Genomic DNA, 20817 nt, shown 5'->3' with positions numbered 1-20817 from the left:
ACACTACGCCGTGAAGGACTGACATCCTGCAGCGCCTGCAAGGTCCCCCTGCTCAAGAAAGCACATATACATGCCCATCTGAAGTTTGCCAATGAACATCTGAATGATTGAGGACAACTGGGTGAAAGTGTTGTGGTCAGATGAGACAAAAATGGAGCTCTTTGACATCAACTCAACTCACCGTGTTTGTAGGAGGAGGAATGCTGCCTATGACACCAAGAACACCATCCCCACCGTCAAACATGGAGGTGTAAACATTATGCTTTGGGGGTGTTTTTCTGCTAATGGAACAGGACAACTTCACCGCATCAAAGGGACGATGGATGGGGCCATGTACCGTCAAATCTTGGGTGAGAACCTCCTTCCCTCAGCCAGGGCATTGAAAATGGGTCGTGGATGGGTATTCCAGCATGACAATGACCCAAAACACATGGCCAAGGCAACAAAGGAGGGGCTCAAGAAGAAGCACATTAAGGTCCTGGTGTGGCTTAGCCAGTCTCCAGACCTTAATCACATAGAAAATCTGTGGAGGGAGCTGAAGGTTCGAGTTGCCAAAAATTAGCCTCGAAACCTTAATGACTTTGAGAAGATCTGCAAAGAGGAGTGGGACAAAATCCCTCCTGAGATGTGTGCAAACCTGGTGGCCAACTACAAGAAACATCTGACCTCTGTGATTGCCAACAAGGGTTTTACCACCAAGTACTAAGTCATGTTTTGCAGAGGGGCCTCATTAAAATGCAAATCAAGTTCTAACATTTTTGACATGTGTTTTTCTGTCTCTCACTGTTCAAATAAACCGACCATTAAAATTATAGACTGATCCTTTCTTTGTCAGTGGGCAAACGTACAAAATCAGCAGGGGATCAAATACTTTTTTCCCTCACTGTATATGGCATTTTTCCTATTTTGTTGCCTAACAACCTGGAATTCAAATGGATTTTAGGGGGGGTTTGTATAATTTGATTTACACAACATGCCTACCACTTTGAAGATGCAAAATATTTTTTTATTGTGAAACAAATAATAAATAACAAAAACTGAAAACATGAGCGTGCATAAGTATTCACCCCCCCAAAGTCAATACTTTGCAGCAATTACAGCAGCAAGTCTCTTGGGTTATGTCTCTATACGCTTGGCACATCTAGCCATTGGGATTTTTGCCCATTTTTCAAGGCAAAACTGCTCCAGCTCCTTCAAGTTGGATGGGTTTTGCTGGTGTACAGCAATCTTTAAGTCATACTACAGATTCTCAATTGGGTTGAGGTCTGGGATTTGACTAGGCCATTCCAAGACATTTAAATGTTTCCCCTTAAACCACTTGAGTGTTGCTTTAGCAGTATGCTTAGGGTCATTGTCCTGCTGGAAGGTGAACCTCGGTCCCAGTCTCAAATCTCTGGAAGACTGAAACAGGTTCCCTGTATTTAGCACCATCCATCATTCCTTCAATTCTGAACAGTTTCCCAGTCACTGCCGATGGAAAAAGATCCCTACAGCATGATGCTGCCACCACCATGCTTCACTGTGGGGATGGTATTCTCGGGGTGAAGGGAGGTGTTGTCACACCCTGACCATAGTTTGCTTTGTATGTTTCTATGTTTTGTTTGGTCAGGGTGTGATCTGAGTGGGCATTCTATGTTGTGTGTCTAGTTTGTCTGTTTCTGTGTTTGGCCTGATATGGTTCTCAATCAGAGGCAGGTGTTAGTCATTGTCTCTGATTGGGAACCATATTTAGGTAGCCTGTTTGGTGTTGGGTTTTGTGGGTGATTGTCTCCTGTGTCAGTGTTTGTACCACATGGGACTGGTTTCGGGTTTTTACATTTATTGTTTTGTAGTTTGTTCATGTATAGTGTTTCTTATTAAAAAAACATGAACTTCAACCACGCTGCGTATTGGTCCGCCTCTCCTTCGACGGAAGAATCCCGTTACAGGTGTTGGGTTTGCGCCAGACATAGCGTTTTTCTTGATGGCCAAAATGCTCAATTTTATTCTCATCTGACCAGAGTACTTTCTTCCATATGTTGGGGAGTCTCCCACATGCCAACTTTTCATTTTTTTATTTTTTTATTTCACTTCACCAATTTGGACTATTTTGTGTATGGCCATTACATGAAATCCAAATAAAAATATATTTAAATTACAGGTTGTAATGCAACAAAATAGGAAAAATGCCAAGGGGGGTGAATATTTTTGCAAGGTACTGTAAAGCAGGCAGACCGGCATCGAGGCATTCAGTTACTGTTTGAGTGAACGTTGGGCAAAACAAGTGACCTAAGCAACTTTGAGTGTGGTATGATCGTTGGTGCTGGGTGCACCGGATCCAGTATCTCAGAAACTGACGCAATCCTGCACTTTTCATGCACGACAGTGTCTAGGGTTGGCGGCAGTCCTGTGGGCAAAAACAGCTAGGCTAAGCAAGAAGATACTGAACTTTAATTAATTGGCGTGCAGATTCAGGGAATCAACTCCAGATGCTTCTAATTTTAGATTTCGGTTTGGCTCTCAGCTAGATATTCTCTGTTGGGCTTATACATCTTCACATTTGCGGCAAAAAAATGTGATTTATACACAGAGTATACCAAACATTAGGAACACCTTCCTAATATTGAGTTGCACCCCCTCCTTTTTCCCCGAGAACAGCCTCAATTCGTCAGGGTATGGACTCTACATGGTGTCAGAACCGTTCCACAGGGATGCTGGCCCATGTTGACTCAAATGCTACCCACAGTTGTGTCAAGTTGTCTGGATGTCCTTTGGTTGGTGGGCCATTCTTGATACACACAGGAAACTGTTGAGCATGAAAAACCCAGCAGCGTTGCAGTTCTTGACACAAATCGCTGCGCCTGGCATCTACTACCACACCCTGTTCAAAGGCACTTAAATATTTTGTCTATATATTCACCCTCTGAATGGCATACTAACACAATCCATGTCTCAATTTGTCTTTCACCTAGATTCACCTGGTGAATGTTTTGTATACTAAGTGTATGCATGTTTCAACACAATTTCCCTAGGTCAAAGCAAATATAGTACGCTGCTCTTTGTGCCTCTCAAACTAAGCTATTGCAGTCTTAGGATACCTGGTAGTAAGGTTAACTGATGCCTGTTTATGGGTAGATACAGTTGAAGTCAGAAGTTTACATACACCGTAGCCAAATACATTTAAACTCAGTTTTTCACAATTCCTGACAATTAATCTTAGTAAAAATTCCCTCTCTTAGGTCAGTTAGGATCACCACTTTATTTTAAGAATGTGAAATGTAAGAATAATAGTAGAGAGAGGGATTTATTTCAGCTTTTATTTCTTTCATCACATTCCCAGTGGGTCAGAAGATGAAATACACTTAATTAGTATTTGGTAGCATTGCCTTTAAATTGTTTAACTTGGGTCAAACGTTTCGGTGAGCCTTCCACAAGCTTCCCACAATAAGTTGGGTGAATTTTGGCCCATTCCTCCTGACAGAGCTGGTGTAACTGAGTCAGGTTTGTGGGCCTCCTTGCTCGCACATGCTTTTTCAGTTCTGCCCACAACATTTCTATAGAATTGAGGTCACCGCTTTATGATGGCCACTCCAATACCTTGACTTTGTTGTCCTTTAACCATTTTGCCACAACTTTGGAAGTATGCTTGTCCATTTGGAAGGCGCATTTGCGATCAAGCTTTAACTGATGTCTTGAGATGTTGCTTCAATATATCCACATACTTTCCCTTCCTCATGCAGCCATCTATTTTGTGAAGTGCACCAGTCCGTCCTGCAGCAAAGAACCCCCACAACATGATGCTGCCACCCCCGTGCTTCACGGTTGGGATGGTGTTCTTCGGCTTGCAAGCCTCCCCCTTTTTTCTCCAAACATAGCGATGGCAATTATGGCCAAACCAGTTCTAATTTTCTTTCATCAGACCAGAGGACATTTCTCCAAAAAGTATGATCTTTGTTCCCATGTGCAGTTGCAAACCATAGTCTGGCTTTTTTATGGCGGGTTTGAAGCAGTGGCTTCTTCCTTGCTGAGTGGCCTTTCAGGTTATGTCGATATAGGACTCGTTTTACTGTGGATATAGATACTTTTGTACATGTTTCCTCGAGCATCTTCACTAGGTCCTTTGCTATTGTTATGGGATTGATTTGCACTTTTCGCACCAAAGTACGTTCATCTCTAGGAGACAGAACGCGTCTCCTTCCTGAGCGGTATGGCGGCTGCGTGGTCCCATGGTGTTTATATTTGCGTACTATTGTTTGTACAGATGAACATGGTACCTTCAGGCGTTTGGAAATTGCTCCCAAGGATGAACCAGACTTGTGGAGGTCTATGATTTTTTTTTTAGGTCTTGGCTGATTTCTTTTGATTTTCCCATGATGTCAAGCAAAGAGGCACTGAGTTTGAAGGTAGGCCTTAAAATACATCCACAGATACACCTCCAATTGACTCAAATTATGTCAGCCTATCAGAAGTTTCTAAAGCTATGACATAATTTCTGGATTTTTCCAGTCTGTTTAAAGGCACAGTCAACTTCGTGTATGTAAACTTCTGACCCACTGGAATTGTGATACAGTGAAATAATTTGTCTGTAAACAATTGTTGGAAAAATTACTTGTGTCGTGCACAAAGTAGATGTCCTAACCGACTTTCCAAAACTATAGTAGGTTAACAAGAAATTTGTGGAGTGGTTGAAAAACAAGTTTTAATGACTCCAACCTAAGTGTACGTAAACTTCCGAATTCAACTGTAGATGGCTGTGTGGATACCTTTTACTTTAGGTGTAAATCCCCAGAGAGGACTGTGGGAGCTGGGACTGGGTCAGTCTCTCTGGTCTGGACTGAGGTGGGCTGGCTGGGCTTGACTGGGCTGGCTGGGCATTATTTAACTGGAATGGGCTGCCCGGACAGCCTGTTCTCCCCTCTGCCTCCGGAAGATTTCGTCAGCGGAACAAACCCTCAGACAGGGTGATGTTATGCAACCCCCCTACCCACAAGCTCTCGATTAGGGGTCACTAGTACAGGGTCACAGACGGAGTGGGGGTCTGGGGTGTTGAAACAGTGCCCTTTTTTAAGTTGGCTGACTTTGACTCTGGGATGGCTTCCCATAAGGCTGTCTGCCTGTTATGTTGTGGAGTTCTTTTCTCCTGCACATGTTTGCTCTCTTTCTCTCCCCTTGCTCTTGCCCTCTCTGTCTCTCTCTCCTTCCTCACTTTTTCTTTCTCTCTCTCTGCACAATAGCCTTTCCCAGTGAAGAAGCAGAATGCCACACTCTTCCTCCAGCAGGGTGGTGTCTAATCTTGACTGGGAGATGTAAAGGCTAAGCTAGTTTACTGTAGTGGTGCAGGCCTTTTCATTGGCCCTTGGAAGCACACAGCTCACTCCTCATCGGCTGGCCACTTGTCTGTCCCAGAGACCCATTGTTAACCCCTGCTCAGCCACGCCCCCCTCAGACAAGGTGTCATTGGTCAGTGTGTCAGAACACCGGTCATGTTCGTAGATAATGTTTGTGTCAGGGACACTTAGGCTGAACTTAAGCCCCTTGACCCCACTGTTGTTGACCACGGCTGTCTTGTAATGCCTGTTGCTGTGAGAATGTAGAGAATCCATCTAAACCACGTGTCAAAATCATTCCACGGAGGTGCCGAGTGTCTGCAGGTTCTCTCTCCTCCCTGGCACTTGATGAATGAATTAAGGTCACTAATTAGTAAGGACTAATTACCACCTGGTTGTCTAGGTCTTAATTGAAAGGAAAAAGATCTGCAGATGTTGTTGATCAGATGATGGTCCTACAGCAGATGTTGTTGATCAGATGATGGTCCTACAGCAGATGATGTTGATCAGATGGTGTTAATCAGATGATGGTCCTACAGCAGATGATGTTGATCAGATGGTGTTAATCAGATGATGGTCCTACAGCAGATGATGTTGATCAGATGATGTTGATCAGATGATGTTGATCAGATGATGGTCCTACAGCAGATGATGTTGATCAGATGATGTTGATCAGATGATGTTGGTCAGATGATGTTGATCAGATGATGTTGATCAGATGATGGTCCTACAGCAGATGATGTTGATCAGATGGTGTTAATCAGATGATGGTCCTACAGCAGATGATGTTGATCAGATGGTGTTAATCAGATGATGGTCCTACAGCAGATGATGTTGATCAGATGATGTTGATCAGATGATGGTCCTACAGCAGATGATGTTGATCAGATGATGTTGATCAGATGATGTTGGTCAGATGATGTTGATCAGATGATGTTGATCAGATGATGGTCCTACAGCAGATGATGTTGATCATATGGTGTTAATCAGATGATGGTCCTACAGCAGATGATGTTGATCAGATGGTGTTAATCAGATGATGGTCCTACAGCAGATGATGTTGATCAGATGATGTTGATCTGATGATGGTCCTACAGCAGATGATGTTGATCAGATGGTGTTAATCAGATGATGGTCCTACAGCAGATGATGTTGATCAGATGATGTTGATCAGATGATGTTGGTCAGATGATGTTGATCAGATGATGTTGATCAGATGATGGTCCTACAGCAGATGATGTTGATCAGATGGTGTTAATCAGATGATGGTCCTACAGCAGATGATGTTGATCAGATGGTGTTAATCAGATGATGGTCCTACAGCAGATGATGTTGATCAGATGGTGTTAATCAGATGATGGTCCTACAGCAGATGATGTTGATCAGATGGTGTTAATCAGATGATGGTCCTACAGCAGATGATGTTGATCAGATGGTGTTAATCAGATGATGGTCCTACAGCAGATGATGTTGATGGCTGCTTGACCACACTGCCCCTGGCTCTTAACAGTGTGGTAGTCATAACAGTACTCACAGTGAAGCGGTTACCATGACAAACCGTCGCGAGACTGCCTCCTCCACAGTCTTTAGCCGGAGGTGAAGATCTCTGTTATAGATGTAGAGATGGGTAGTGCGTGACTGTACTGTATTTGAGTGTAGTCATGCCAAACGGGCCCACTCCTCCTCCCTCCAAACCTCATTTCTTATATCTTACCAGATCTTCATCTGTTTTCCATTCCACTTCTTTACTCGACCACATCTAGGGCTGTGGCGGTCGTGAAATTTTATCAGCGCGTTATTGTCATGCAAAAGACTGCCGGTCTCACGGTAATTGGCCATTAATTAACATGAACACGTATAGCTTCTCCAGGCCTCCACACATACAAGCCGCTGATGCGAGCCTTTGGAAGATTTAAAGTATAATAAATCAATTGAATATACACCATCACAATACATCCATGATTTACTTTAGTCAGGTCTAAAGAAACATTATGATATAAAGATAATGTATTTCAGAAGAAAATAACATGAGTTGGCCTACTGTAATCTGGATATGCGCCGTGCCATACTCTGTAGACTTGTTCATATAGGGGTCAAGATATGCTTATAAATCGCATGCTATTATTAGATTTTTTGGTAAGAAGAATATAATTGAACTTAGCTGAATAAAATAGTAAGGATATGTTTCCCATTCTGCAGCAAGAGTGCACATATGAAGTGGCTATGTTGAGCGTGAAAGTGATCATTTGAAACAGGTCCTATATGTTAGATTTAGAGTTATTTGGCAACTTTAGTTGTGAATAATACAACCCTTAGAATGTCTTAGAAATCAAAACATAGAGTACGGTATATTGGCTAAATGATGTGACTATAGGCTATTGATGATTTGAGAAAGAAGCAGAAAAAGCTTGCACTCTGTTCCTTGCCTCAGGCTGCACACACTGTTCTCTCATCAAGTGAGCATATTTTCAGCCATCAGACTAGTCTCAATTGAATCTTGTCTTTACTAATATGTGAAATTCATTTCGAATGGCCCGTTATTGGACAAGAACAGCGGCGGTGGGAAAAGACGTAATCTGTATGCACCCGAATAGCAAATGGAGGCCACTTTCCCAAGGGTTCGTTTTTCACTCATGTCGGTAGGCTACTACGGTTATTTCACTGTATAACCGGTAATATTCTACCCAAACGCTTTATGCCATGGGCTCTCCAACCCTGTTTCTCTCCAACCCAGTGCTTAATTTAGGAAAACAAGTTACATCTCTTCGGGAACATCGACAGTAGCATGTTTTCACAATGAAACATTTTAAATTAAACTGACAGTCCCTCTCTCTGCACACTGGAGAATGGAATGAAGGAGAGAGGGGTGGAGATGAAAACTCATGGTGGTGAGATATTCTGTAGCTAAAGGTAATGTGTCAGCCTATTAATTATGAAAATATAAAAAGTGCTGTATTACTAGGCTATTTGCACACCTGGATTGTATAATATTTTCCCATAATTCTTTAAAAAAAATTCAAGGTCTTTCAAGTTGATTGTTGATCATCGCTAGACAGCCATGTTCAAGCCTTGCCATAGATTTTCAAGACGATTCTATGTCAAAACTGTAACTAGGCCACACGGGAACATTCAATGTCGTCTTGGGAAGCAACTCTCTAGTACTTACCAATGGCAATCATACCCATAACATGATACAGCCACCACCATGCTTAAAATATAAAGTGCTACTCAGTGATGTGTTGTGTTGTTTTTGCCCCAAACATTTGTATTCAAGACAAAAAGTTAAGGATGTTTGTATCTTTGTAGAGACTGGGTGTATTGATACACCATCCAAAGCCTAATTAATGACTTCACCATGTTCAAAGGGATATTTATTTGTACACATTTACCAATCGGTGCCCTTCTTTGCAAGGCATTGAAAAACATCCCTGGTCTTTGTGGTTGAAAGGTGTTTGAAATTCACTACTCAATTGAGAGACCTTACAGATAATTGTGTGTGTGTGGTACATGTTCACCATTATTGAACACGGAATGAATCCATGCAACTTATTATGCAATTTGTTACACTTGAACTTATTTAGGCTTGCCATAACAAAGGGGTTGAATAATTATCGGATCAAGGCATTTCAGCTTTAAATGTTTTTATTAATTAAAAAAAAAAAATCTACAAAAAAAAAATCCACTTTGACAATATGGGGTATTGTGTGTAAATCAGTTACACAAAATCTAAATGTAATCAATTTTAAACTCAGACTGTAACGCAACAAAATGTGGAAAAAGTAAAGGGTTGTGAATACTTTCTGAAGGCACCGTAGGGAGGCTACAATGGCAAAGGGGGATAACTAGTCAGTTGTACAACTGAATGCCTTCAACTGAAATGTGTCTAACGCATTTAACTCAACCCCTCTGAATCAGAGAGGTGCGGGGGGCTGCATTGACATCCACGTCTTAGGCTCCCAGGGAACTGTGCGTTAACTGCCTTGCTCAGGGACAGAATAACAGATTTTTACCTCGTCAGCTCGGGGATTTGATCCAGCAACCTTTCGGTTACTGGCCCAACGCTCTAACCACTAAAAATGAATTCCAAGACATGTCATTAGCATGCCATGCATCTCATACTATAGACTTTTACTGTATAAGCCATTTAATGTATGCTCATAAGTTATCACACATTATACCTATAGTGCCTATAAAGTATTAACAATCTGATTTATGCTTTCAGAAACATTGCTAGTTGAACGCTAAGAACTTGTATTTGGCAGAGCATGCAGTCAGTGTATTTGAAGCCCGTTTGTTCTCAGTTAATTCTGTAGGCCATCCGTTTCCTCCACTCTCCTTTCCATCACCCAGGCTGCAAAACGCTTTCATCCATCACCAGCTGACAGCACGATACGCATCAGCGCACACCAACTTCCCAGCGCACCCACAAGGCTTTGCAATTTAGCCACGGCCAGGGAACAAGGAACGGCTAATGTTTTGCTTATAGAGTAGGCTTGGGATAAATATACTGATTTATTTGACAAATATTATAATATATCAGTTCAAAAGTTTGGACACGCCTACTCATTCAAGAGTTTTTTTTCATAATTTTTTTATTATTTTCTACATTGTAGAATAATGGTGAAGACATCAAAACTATGAAATAACACATATGGATTCATGTAGTAACCAAAAAAGTGTGAAACAAATCTAAATATATTTTAGATTCTTTAACGTAGCCACGTACCTTGATGACAGCTTTGCACACTCTTGTGTAAAATACACCAGGTGCAATTTCGAAAATTTGGTTGTGCATCAGCAGTTTTTCTCTTGTCATTCACTCAATTAGCTGATAATTAGTCATGTCAATTTTTAGATTTGTAGTTAGTTCAGCCAGCGATCAAACTTGTAGTAATCATGGCTGAATACCGACCGGGCATGCAGGGCACGTGCCCAGGGGCCTTGACCTCCAGGGGCCCCCCCCTTTTTTGATTTAGTTAGTTATTTTCACTTAGATATCATATTAACATGGCATAAGTATTGGCAAAATGTGTAGAATTGTAGGAATTTAGCTTTAAAGGCCCCCACCAGAGGGCAATGCTGCCCCTATTTTGAAGTAATTCCTGTCTTATATTTTGAAGTAATTCCTGTTTAGGTTCCACCTGCGAAGAATGACGCAGGCTGCTAATGCATATTCATGAATTGGGGGGTTGGAACGAGTTGGAGAAATAACAAGTAGGGTACTGACACCTTTCAGTGTAGCTTTCTAGCATGCTAGCCTTTTCTACATAGCTAGGTAATGTTATCTGTTGTTGTTATACCATATTCAAAAGATTAGCCAGGTGGCTAGGCTAGGCCGGTGGTTCTGCAGCTGGATTTGTAATACGCATTTAGGAAAAACTTTGCCACGGATTAATAGAGGAAACCAGTAACTTTTGACTTGGGCATTTATTGTTATCTCAAGTTTTGGAATGTTCCATAAATTGCGACCGCGAATATGCCTTACAAAGAATAGGATGAAGCTCCGGTAATATGGATAACTTAACTGTCTGGACTAGAGATGCTCTTTTATACATTGTAATGGACACGGTGCAACCTTTGGTAGACTGCTGGCAGGCCATTTAGCTGCGTGACAGCAATGCCAAGTCAGCCAGTGCTCATGCCATGGTTCTCACAGCTAGGGGAAGGGAAATGATAGGCTACAATAACGTTGCTCATGATGCCCGCCGCTAATGATATGTAACGACACCCTGAGCACATGGGGCGTGAAACAAAACACCAATACCAATGTAACAGCACAAAATAGATAATAAACAACTTCGTGGAATTTTCTTTATTTTCATTATAAGATATACACTAATGATTTCTAGCTGCACCAATCAAAGCAGTGGATCGTGGTCAAAACCATTCATCTTGGGGCGACGGAGGGAGCAGGGTTCCAAAATCATATCACACGCAATTTTACCATTTATGAAATGGTCAAATATACACTACCATTCAAAAGTTTGGGGCCACTTAAAAATGTCCTTGTTTTTGAAAGAAAAGCACATTTTCTGTCCATTAAAATAACATCAAATTGATCAGAAATAGAGTGTAGACATTGTTAATGTTGTACATGACTATTGTAGCTGGAATCGGCTGATTTTTTTAATGGAATATCTACGTAGGTGTGCAGAGGCCCATTATCAGCAACCATCACTCCTGTGTTCCAATGGCACGTTGTGTTAGCTAATCCAAGTTTATCATTTTAAAAGGCTAATTGATCATTAGAAAACCCTTTTGTAATTATGTTAGCACAGCTGAAAACTGTTGTCCTGATTAAAGAAGCAATAAAACTGGCCTTCTTTAGACTAGTTAAGTCTCTGGAGCGTCAGCATTTGTGGGTTCGATTACAGGCTCAAAATGGCCAGAAACAAATAACTTTCTTCTGAAACTCGTCAGTCTATTCTTGTTCTGAGAAATGAAGGCTATTCCATGTGAGAAATTACCAAGAAACTGAAGACGCTGTGTACTACTACCTTCACAGGGGAGTGGGATGCCCCAGTGCACAACTGAGCAAGAGGACAAGTACATTAGTGTCTAGTTTGAGAAACAGACGCCTCACAAGTCTTCAACTAGCAGCTTCATTAAATAGTACCCACAAAACACCAGTCTCAATGTCAACAGTGAAGAGGCGTCTTCGGGATGCTGGCCTTCTAGGTAGAGTTGCAAAGATAAAATCCATAGCTCAGACTGACCAATGAAAAGAAAAGATTCAGATGGGCAAAAGAACAGACACTGGACAGAGGAACTCTGCCTAGAAGGCCAGCAACCCAGAGTCGCCTCTTCACTGTTGATGTTGAGATTGGTGTTTTGCGGGTAGTGACCCCAAACTTTTGAACGGTAGTGTATATTTTATATAATTGCAAGAAATGTACTTTAAAACATACATTTCTCTCCACCGTCAAGAGATGAAAAATTTGTATGCAAGTTGGGGGCCCCCAAAAGGCTAGAGCCAGCCCTGCATGTAAAACATTTGCTATTTGGTATTTTATATTTGCTTATTGCTGAGGCGAAATGTTGTCACAGTCCCGGATTGAAATTTGGATAGATGATAGTCATCTTCATATTTTCCAAACACCTCAGATTATCCTTTATTTAAACAGAGTCCAGGCAATGACCGTTTCAGAACCTCACAAGCACCGACTGTCACACAGTCTCCACACGGTAAACTGGCGATGATGTAATCTTGAAACGTTATTTGCTTGAGCAATGGAAATTCGTCGAGGATAGAGAAAAGAGGGGGAGGAGGAAGAGATTTAGCAGGGATTTGGGTTACAGTACTGTTGTGGCACAGTAGCCTAGCTGTGGACACATGCGCTGTAAGAAAACAACGTACCTTTGCTTTAACACAGGCGATTTGAGTCATACGGGATCTGTCACTATTTCAAAACCACTGTGGAATCGGACGCACATGCATTCTATTTATTTTGGATATCATTTTCCATAGTGGGCAGCTATAGCCACAGTCAGTAACTGATTTGACAGACGCGCAACCTTATACTAAAACCTTGCCCACGCTCCTGCCTGCTTTCTCGGGTGTGCACACCCGCCTCCTCAGCCACCCGCCCGGTGCTGGAGAGCGAGTCGGAGGGGCTAGTTTACTGATGACAGCGCAGAGATGAGCTTGGGCAGATGAATGCCACATTCACCACTGGTCCTGCGCGAGCCAGGGATATCCGGTTTTGGTGAACGGACTATAGTGATCACACAACACACTGCAGTGGGCTGCATACAACCTTTCTGAAGATACTTGGATATTCTGTTAATTGATTGATTTATGTCTTGAGGAATCTGTTTTCTGGGTGTGAGGGAGGTTTGGAACGTTGCGTGTAGCCTGTTGCGTAAGCGTTTTGCCGGTTTGGAGACTTGAAGAGTGTACATCTTTCAATCATGGCCGGCATGAATAACTCAAAGAATCAGCGGGTAAGTGTGCTGGCTTTTTGTTGATCGAAGTAAATAGGTAATTTATGTTTTCATAGGTGTTTCTAGTGGAAATGTCGACACGCTTTAATTTAGAGACTATTTGATCTTGGCTACATAGGAATTGTGCGTTCTTCTGCCATAAAATCATCACAACAGTCTGTCATGACATAAATACATATGACAAGTCCACTTGTAGTAGCTCATTGTACAGCAGGGAAAGTACATTGTTAAAAGTCGTGCCATTTTTATGGCGAAACCCTGTGGGGACAAGGAGAGTGCATGACATACTGTATGCCATCATGACCATGAACAAACAGTTCTTCTCTGTGGTGACATTGAAGGCATGCTAGATTATTCTCTACAAATGGACATTAGTCAAAGACACACACATTCTTTGGCTGTGGCATAGCTCTCATCTGGTTGGGTCACAGGGTAGATGGAGTGTGGTTTGGGATGTTCTGTGGGACATTAGGAGACATTGTCTTTCAACTTCTGAGAAGTGGGACATTGCAGCTACTGTGCTTTTTAATGACGTTTCAGTCATCAATACATTTCCAGACTGTGGAGAGCTGCTGTAGATGCCTTGTGCTTCTGTCAGAGTATTATAGCAGTGGCCTGAATCTCTGTCCATTTCTCTTGTACCACACTGACTTTGATACAGGACAAGATCACCTGTATTTGGACCTGTCTTATCATATACAATCTCAATGTCAACTTGTGTTGTTCTATGTGCTGGGCTCCAGGCACATGCCAGCATCACTGAAGCACTGCTGCAGCAGACAGAAATGTTTGGGCTTGAGGGTGTGTGACCGCTCTTATGAGGACTGTCTATGACTCCTTCCTGTTGTGTGTGTGTGCATGTTTTGTTGCCTATACGGATTCGTTGTAGTCTAATATGAAAAAAGTCACTTGCGTTGTGACACAGAGGCTGCTACAGCCAGTCTCTCTTTTATATATTTTAATTCTAGGAATCTCTCTACATCTCCATTCGCTGTCATTACTAGTCACAGAGACAGACATACTCTTATCATTAAATGTAAAAAGGTCATCATGCTAGTTTCAGTAGAGATCTCTTTTTGCGTTAGTGTAATGACAGGCCTACCGTCTGTGTACATGTGATTCCTCTGCTTTCCACAATCAATATAGTCACTGCAGAGGAGCAGAATGCAGTAACATCCTGTCTCTCTCTCTCTCGCTCTCTCGCTCTCTGCTCGGCTTCAGCTGTAAAGGTCAGGACATGTTTCCTCTGTCTTTCACATATCTGTCATTGTGACTGCCTCTGGCCACCCAGGCCAGCGCAATATCATGGCTCCTGTCCTGGGGGTTAAGGACCGTGACACAGGTATGATGTTGTAGGACTCCTGTCCTGGGGGTTTAGGACTGTGACACAGGTATGATGTTGTAGGACTCCTGTCCTGGGGGTTAAGGACTGTGACACAGGTATGATGTTGTAGGACTCCTGTCCTGAGGGTTAAGGACCATGACACGGGTATGATGTTGTAGGACTCCTGTCCTGGGGGTTTAGGACTGTGACACAGGTCTGATGTTGTAGGACTCCTGTCCTGGGTGTTAAGGACTGTGACACAGGTATGATGTTGTAGGACTCCTGTCTTGGGGGTTAAGGACCGTGACACGGGTATGATGTTGTAGGACTCCCAATTCTCTAGTCGGCACGAGCTAATAGGGGCCATTTCTCTGTGTGTGTGTGTGTGTGTGTGTGTGTGTGTGTGTGTGTGTGTGTGTGTCCTTGAAGTTATTGTCGAAGTGAGAACCAGAGAGGAGGAGGTGAAGTGAGAGATTTTGGGCCCAGTGATCCAGCAGGTGACATATTTTATTTTTTTCGCTCACCAAGCCTGGAGTTTTTGTATGGCTTATTTGCTACGTGTGGCTTATTTGATTAATGATTAGGTTCTTACGAGCGTACTGATGTAATTAGGACACATGACATCCTGGCAACTTTGTGAAGAAAAAACAAATATAGGAGTTGTCTGGTCATCACTAGTTACCACAGCCACAGTCATAAACCTTGCCTATTTCTGCCATTTCTCTTCTCAAAATGTGATTTTAACCACACTGCTAACCTTATGTCTAACCTTAAATTAAGCAAAAAAAAGCTAAATATTTGTTTTCATGAATTTTTAAGATACAGATTTTTAAACTTTGGCTGTGGTAAGTAGTGTAAACCCCTTGTGCCTTTTCTTCACATGCGTTATCTGGCCTCTCATTGGCTCGAGTGGTCCCACCTTATCTTGCCTCCTACCGAGGGCCTTCGTCTTTGAAGACACTGCTTTTCGTTGTTAGAGCGGCCACTACAGTATCGGGTCAATGTAATTTATCATCTGTGAGAACCGAGCCACACACATTCCACATGCTCAGTCAATAGTGTACCCTTTTTACCTCACATTCAGACATAAAATGCATACTTTACTCCTTTACGCTGAAGTTGGAGACTTTTATCTCCCTCACCAACTTTAAACATCTGCTATCTGAGCAGCTAACCGATCGCTGCAGCTGTACATATTCCATCGGTAAATAGCCCACCCATTTTCACCTACCTCATCCCCATACTGTTTTTATTTATTAACTTTTCTGCTCTTTTGCACACCAGTATATCTACCTGCACATGACCATCTGATCATTTATCACTCCAGTGTTAATCTGCATAATTGTAATTATTCGCCTACCTCCTCATGCCTTTTGCACACAATGTATATAGACTCTTTTTTTTATTTTTTCTACTGTGTTATTGACTTGTTTATTCCATGTGTAACTCTGTGTTGTTGTCTGTTCACACTGCTATGCTTTATCTTGGCCAGGTCGCAGTTGTAAATGAGAACTTGTTCTCAACTAGCCTACCTGGTTAAATAAAGGTGAAATAAAAAAATAAATACAATTTAGTTCTCTCTGTCCCGACTTGTTTTTAGAAGCGGCGAATCATTCTGGTTGGTTTTTCTTGATGAGCTGCAGGGTGCCTCCTACGAGCCTGTTGAGAGAGGAGATGTGGAAGAGGGATGGAGGAGAGATGGAGAGCAGTATATTAGACAGTCAAAGTGATGGATTTCTCTGCAGGGGATAGATTTATATGTATGTAGATAGACTCCAGCAGCCAGACAGGTAATTCAGTGTGGCAGGCATCTCTCGCAGCAGACAGGTACCAGTCAGTCATTTATATAGTCTGTCAGGCCCTCGTATGGCCTACCTGTTTAGTGGGAGAACAGTTCACAATGATCCGTGTTACACTGCTCTATGTCTGATTGAAAGGTGTGTGTGTTTTACCACAGTCCACACCTACAGTGGGGCAAAAAAGTATTTAGTCAGCCACCAATTGTGCAAGTTCTCCCACTTAAAAAGATGAGAGGCCTGTAATTTTCACCATAGGTACACTTCAACTATGACAGACAAAATGAGAAAAAAATCCCACTTAAAAAGATGAGAGGCCTGTAATTTTCACCATAGGTACACTTCAACTATGACAGACAAAATGAGAAAAAAATATCCAGAAAATCACATTGTAGGTTTATAATGAATTTATTTGCAAATTATGGTGGAAAATAAGTATTTGGTCAATAACAAAAGTTTATCTCAATACTTTATATACCCTTTGTTGGCAATGACAGAGGTCAAACGTTTTCTGTAAGTCTTCACAAGGTTTTCACACACTGTTGCTGGTATTTTGGCCCATTCCTCCATGCAGAGCTCCTCTAGAGCAGTGATGTTTTGGGGCTGTTGCTGGGCAACACGGACTTTCAACTCCCTCCAAATATTTTCTATGGGGTTGACATCTGGAGACTGGCTAGGCCACTCCAGGACCTTGAAATGCTTCTTACGAAGCCACTCCTTTGTTGCCCGTGCGGTGTCTTTGGGATCATTGTCATGCTGAAAGACCCAGCCACGTTTCATCTTCAATGCCCTTGCGGATGGAAGGAGGTTTTCACTGAAAATCTCACGATACATGGCCCTATTCATTCTTCCCTTTACACGGATCAGTCGTCCTGGTCCCTTTGCAGAAAAACAGCCCCAAGGCATGATGTTTCCACCCCCATGCTTCACAGTAGGTATGGTGTTCTTTGGATGCAACTCAGCATTCTTTGTCCTCCAAACACGACGAGTTGAGTTTTTACCAAAAAGTTATATTTTGGTTTCATCTGACCATATGACATTCTCCCAAACTTCTTCTGGATCATCCAAATGCTCTCTAGCAAACTTCAGACGGGCCTGGACAGGTATTGGCTTAAGCAGGAGGACACGTCTGGCACTGCAGGATTTGAGTCCCTGGCGGCGTAGTGTGTTACTGATGGTAGGCTTTGTTACTTTGGTCCCAGCTTTCTGCAGGTCATTCACTAGGTCCCCCCACGTGGTTCTGGGATTTTTGCTCACCGTTCTTGTGATCATTTTGACCCCACTGGGTGAGATCTTGCGTGGAGCCCCAGATCGAGGGAGATTATCAGTGGTCTTGTATGTCTTCCATTTCCTAATAATTGCTCCCACAGTTGATTTCTTCAAACCAAGCTGCTTACCTATTGCAGATTCAGTCTTCCCAGGTGTACAATTTTGTTTCTGGTGTCCTTTGACAGCTCTTTGGTCTTGGCCATAGTGGAGTTTGGAGTGTGACTGTTTGAGGTTGTGGACAGGTGTCTTTTATACTGATAACAAGTTCAAACAGGTGCCATTAATACAGGTAACGAGTGGAGGACAGAGGAGCCTCTTAACTTCTTGCGTCGAGCAATCCCGTATCCGGGAGCGTAATCATAGCCTCAAGCTCATTACCATAACGCAACGTTAACTATTCATGAAAATCGCAAATGAAATGAAATAAATATATTGGCTCATAAGCTTAGCCTTTTGTTAACAACACCGTCATCTCAGATTTTCAAAATATGCTTTTCAACCATAGCTACACAAGCATTTGTGTAAGAGTATTGATAGCTAGCATAGCATTAAGCCTAGCATTCAGCAGGCAACATTTTCACAAAAACAAGAAAAGCATTCAAATAAAATCATTTACCTTTGAAGAACTTCGGATGTTTTCAATGAGGAGACTCTGTTAGAGAGCAAATGTTCAGTTTTTCCAAAAATATTATTTGTGTAGGAGAAATCGCTCCGTTTTGTTCATCACGTTTGGCTAAGAAAACCCCCCCGAAAACCCCCCCATAAAATCGACAGAAACATGGCAAACGTTGTTTAGAATCAATCCTCAAGGTGTAAGTAAGTCATTCGTGGCAGTTGGGTTTCTCCTCTGAAGCAAATGGAAAAATGCAGCTGGAGATTACGCAATAATTGCAACGGAGGACACCAAGCGAGCACCTGGTAAATGTAGTCTCTTATGGTCAATCTTCCAATGATATGCCTACAAATACGTCACAATGCTGCAGACACCTTGGGGAAACGACAGAAAGTGTAGGCTCATTCCATGCGCATTCACAGCCATATAAGGAGACATTGGAACACAGCGCCTTCAAAATCTGGGGCATTTCCTGTTTGAAATTTCATCTTGGTTTCGCCTGTAGCATCAGTTCTGTGGCACTCACAGATAATATCTTTGCAGTTTTGGAAACGTCAGAGTGTTTTCTTTCCAAAGCTGTCAATTATATGCATAGTCGAGCATCTTTTCGTGACAAAATATCTTGTTTAAAACAGGAACGTTTTTTTTATCCAAAAATTAAGAGCACCCCCTATATCGAAGAAGTTAAAGAAGAAGTTACAGGTCTGTGAGAGCCAGAAATCTTGCTTGTTTGTAGGTGACCAAATACTTATTTTCCACCATAATTTGCAAATAAATTCATAAAAAATCCTACAATGTGATTTTTCTGGATTTTTTTTCTCATTTTGTCTGTCATGTACCTATGATGAAAATTACAGGCCTCTCATCTTTTTAAGTGGGAGAACTTGCACAATTGGTGGCTGACTAAATACTTTTTTGCCCCACTGTAATCAACCAACCATGTTCAATGTTAGTTAGCTAGCTAGCTAACATTAGTCATTAACTAGCAATGCCAATAACTCTGAGATACAAACGTTAGCTAGCTAACAGTACGCTTTAACTTGAAATTAAAATGATGTTCTGACAAAATTAGAAATGTATAATATATGAACATTTTGCTGGTTAGGCTCTCTTACCCAAATACATAGATGGACGCTTCTCCCTCTCTGTCATGGATGCCATGGTTGCCCTTAGTTTGAAAATGTAATCCGAAGACAGGTCTTTTATACAACAGCCTTCTGTGTTCTCTTTTCGACTCCCTCTTCATATTTGCAATCAAATGACAGAATTTTCTCCAATTCCACTGGGCATGCCACTGATTTCAAAACTCGTTCCTCCGGTAAGTGGAGAGCAACACTTTTGCATTTCTACTACGTGATATCTTTTATTTTTTTTAAAGCCACGTTAAAAAGGATTACCTACACATACTGACCAGCTCACGTTATAGACAGAAGCGTGCTACATGGCTGACCAATCCAAACTCATCTCCTGGGAAGGCCATCCCATCCATTATCTCAGGCAATCATGGCTAGCGGGAAGGTTCTTGACTTTTTCCGTGGCTCAACCAACTAGGCTTGTAATATAAACAATGTATTCGTATTTACAGGTGGCATACAAGTTTGTTAATAAGGCTCTCCTGTGAAGTAGTGACGCGTGACATATGCCTAGTTTCCTGAAACGAGTCACATATGATGATGAACACTGTCCCCTCAATGTCCCATGAGGCTCAGTTGGTAGAGCATGGCGCTTGCAATGCCAGGTTTGTGGGTTTGATTCCCACAGGGGACCAGTATGGGGAAAAAAAAGTCTGAAAACGTATGAACTCACATCTGTACTGTAAGTCGTTCTGGATAAGAACGTCTGCTAAATGACGTAAATGTAATGATATGACAAGGTGGCAGAGCCAATGGTCCTGCTCACAGCATCACCACAAGCATCTTCTACTTGCTATCTACTTCTATGTGTGTTCTAAATAAGGCAGCAGCAGTGACGTTAAGTCAGGGTGTGTTTGTTTTCGTTTGGTGTGTTTGTGTATGCATGTTTTGGATGTGTGGTCTATGTGTGTAGTCACCCAGGGTCCAAGGTCCCCCTGCAATGTCTGCTGGAAGTCTATATTAGGGGAAGGTTAGAGTGGAAGGGTTAGGGGGGGGGGGGTTTAAGGGCCAGCTATGCCGGCTCATCTGATTAGCCCTGATTTCCTCATCCAGCTTCAGACACAGAAAAGCCCTGGATTAGAGAGTGCCACGCAGCCACCAGCAGTGTGGGTGTGACTGTGTGTGGGGTGTATGTGTGTGTGTGTACAGGCACCACAAGTGGGGTCTATCTCTTTCTGGCACACCATGTCCTCTCCCCCTCATCCCTCCTCTCTTCTACAGCAGATTCCTCTCTCTGCATTGTATCTGTCTGTCTCTCGCTCTGTCTCTCTCGCTCCGTCTTTCTTCAATTGAATTCCAGGATGAAGAGAAGAATCAAAAAGGTCTCGTTGAGAGAGATCATAGGAGACTTTGATCAGGGTCTTACCTAGACCTATCTTAACAGTTACTCTCTTTTCTCTTTCGTTAGCTTACAAGAAAAGCCAGCTAATCA

General features: G+C 42.3%; 1 protein-coding gene across 41 annotated transcripts in view; it reads left to right on the top strand.

The window, feature by feature from the left end:
- Window positions 1–20817, top strand: part of rtkna (rhotekin a) — a 102909-nt gene that overhangs the window by 55530 nt on the left and 26562 nt on the right. For 6 of the 41 annotated variants that reach the window (XM_090239283.1, XM_090239305.1, XM_090239301.1 and 3 more), the window contains exon 1: window positions 12610–13250. The exons of 26 other annotated variants lie outside the window; for them this stretch is intronic. In XM_090239283.1, coding sequence (XP_090095409.1) covers window positions 13218–13250 — 33 coding nt within the window. In that variant the 5' untranslated portion in view covers window positions 12610–13217. Of the gene's footprint in view, window positions 1–12582; window positions 13251–20817 lie in introns of those variants that run through there. 9 more of the 41 variants (XM_090239284.1, XM_090239306.1, XM_090239282.1 and 6 more) reach the window with 4 other exon arrangements.

Source organism: Oncorhynchus mykiss, chromosome 6, assembly GCF_057628025.1.
Source record: "Oncorhynchus mykiss isolate SJ-2025 chromosome 6, ASM5762802v1, whole genome shotgun sequence".
Classification (NCBI taxonomy): Eukaryota; Metazoa; Chordata; class Actinopteri; order Salmoniformes; family Salmonidae; genus Oncorhynchus; species Oncorhynchus mykiss.
Note: the sequence above shows the minus strand (reverse complement) of the source record. Positions and strands in the feature narration are given on the sequence as shown.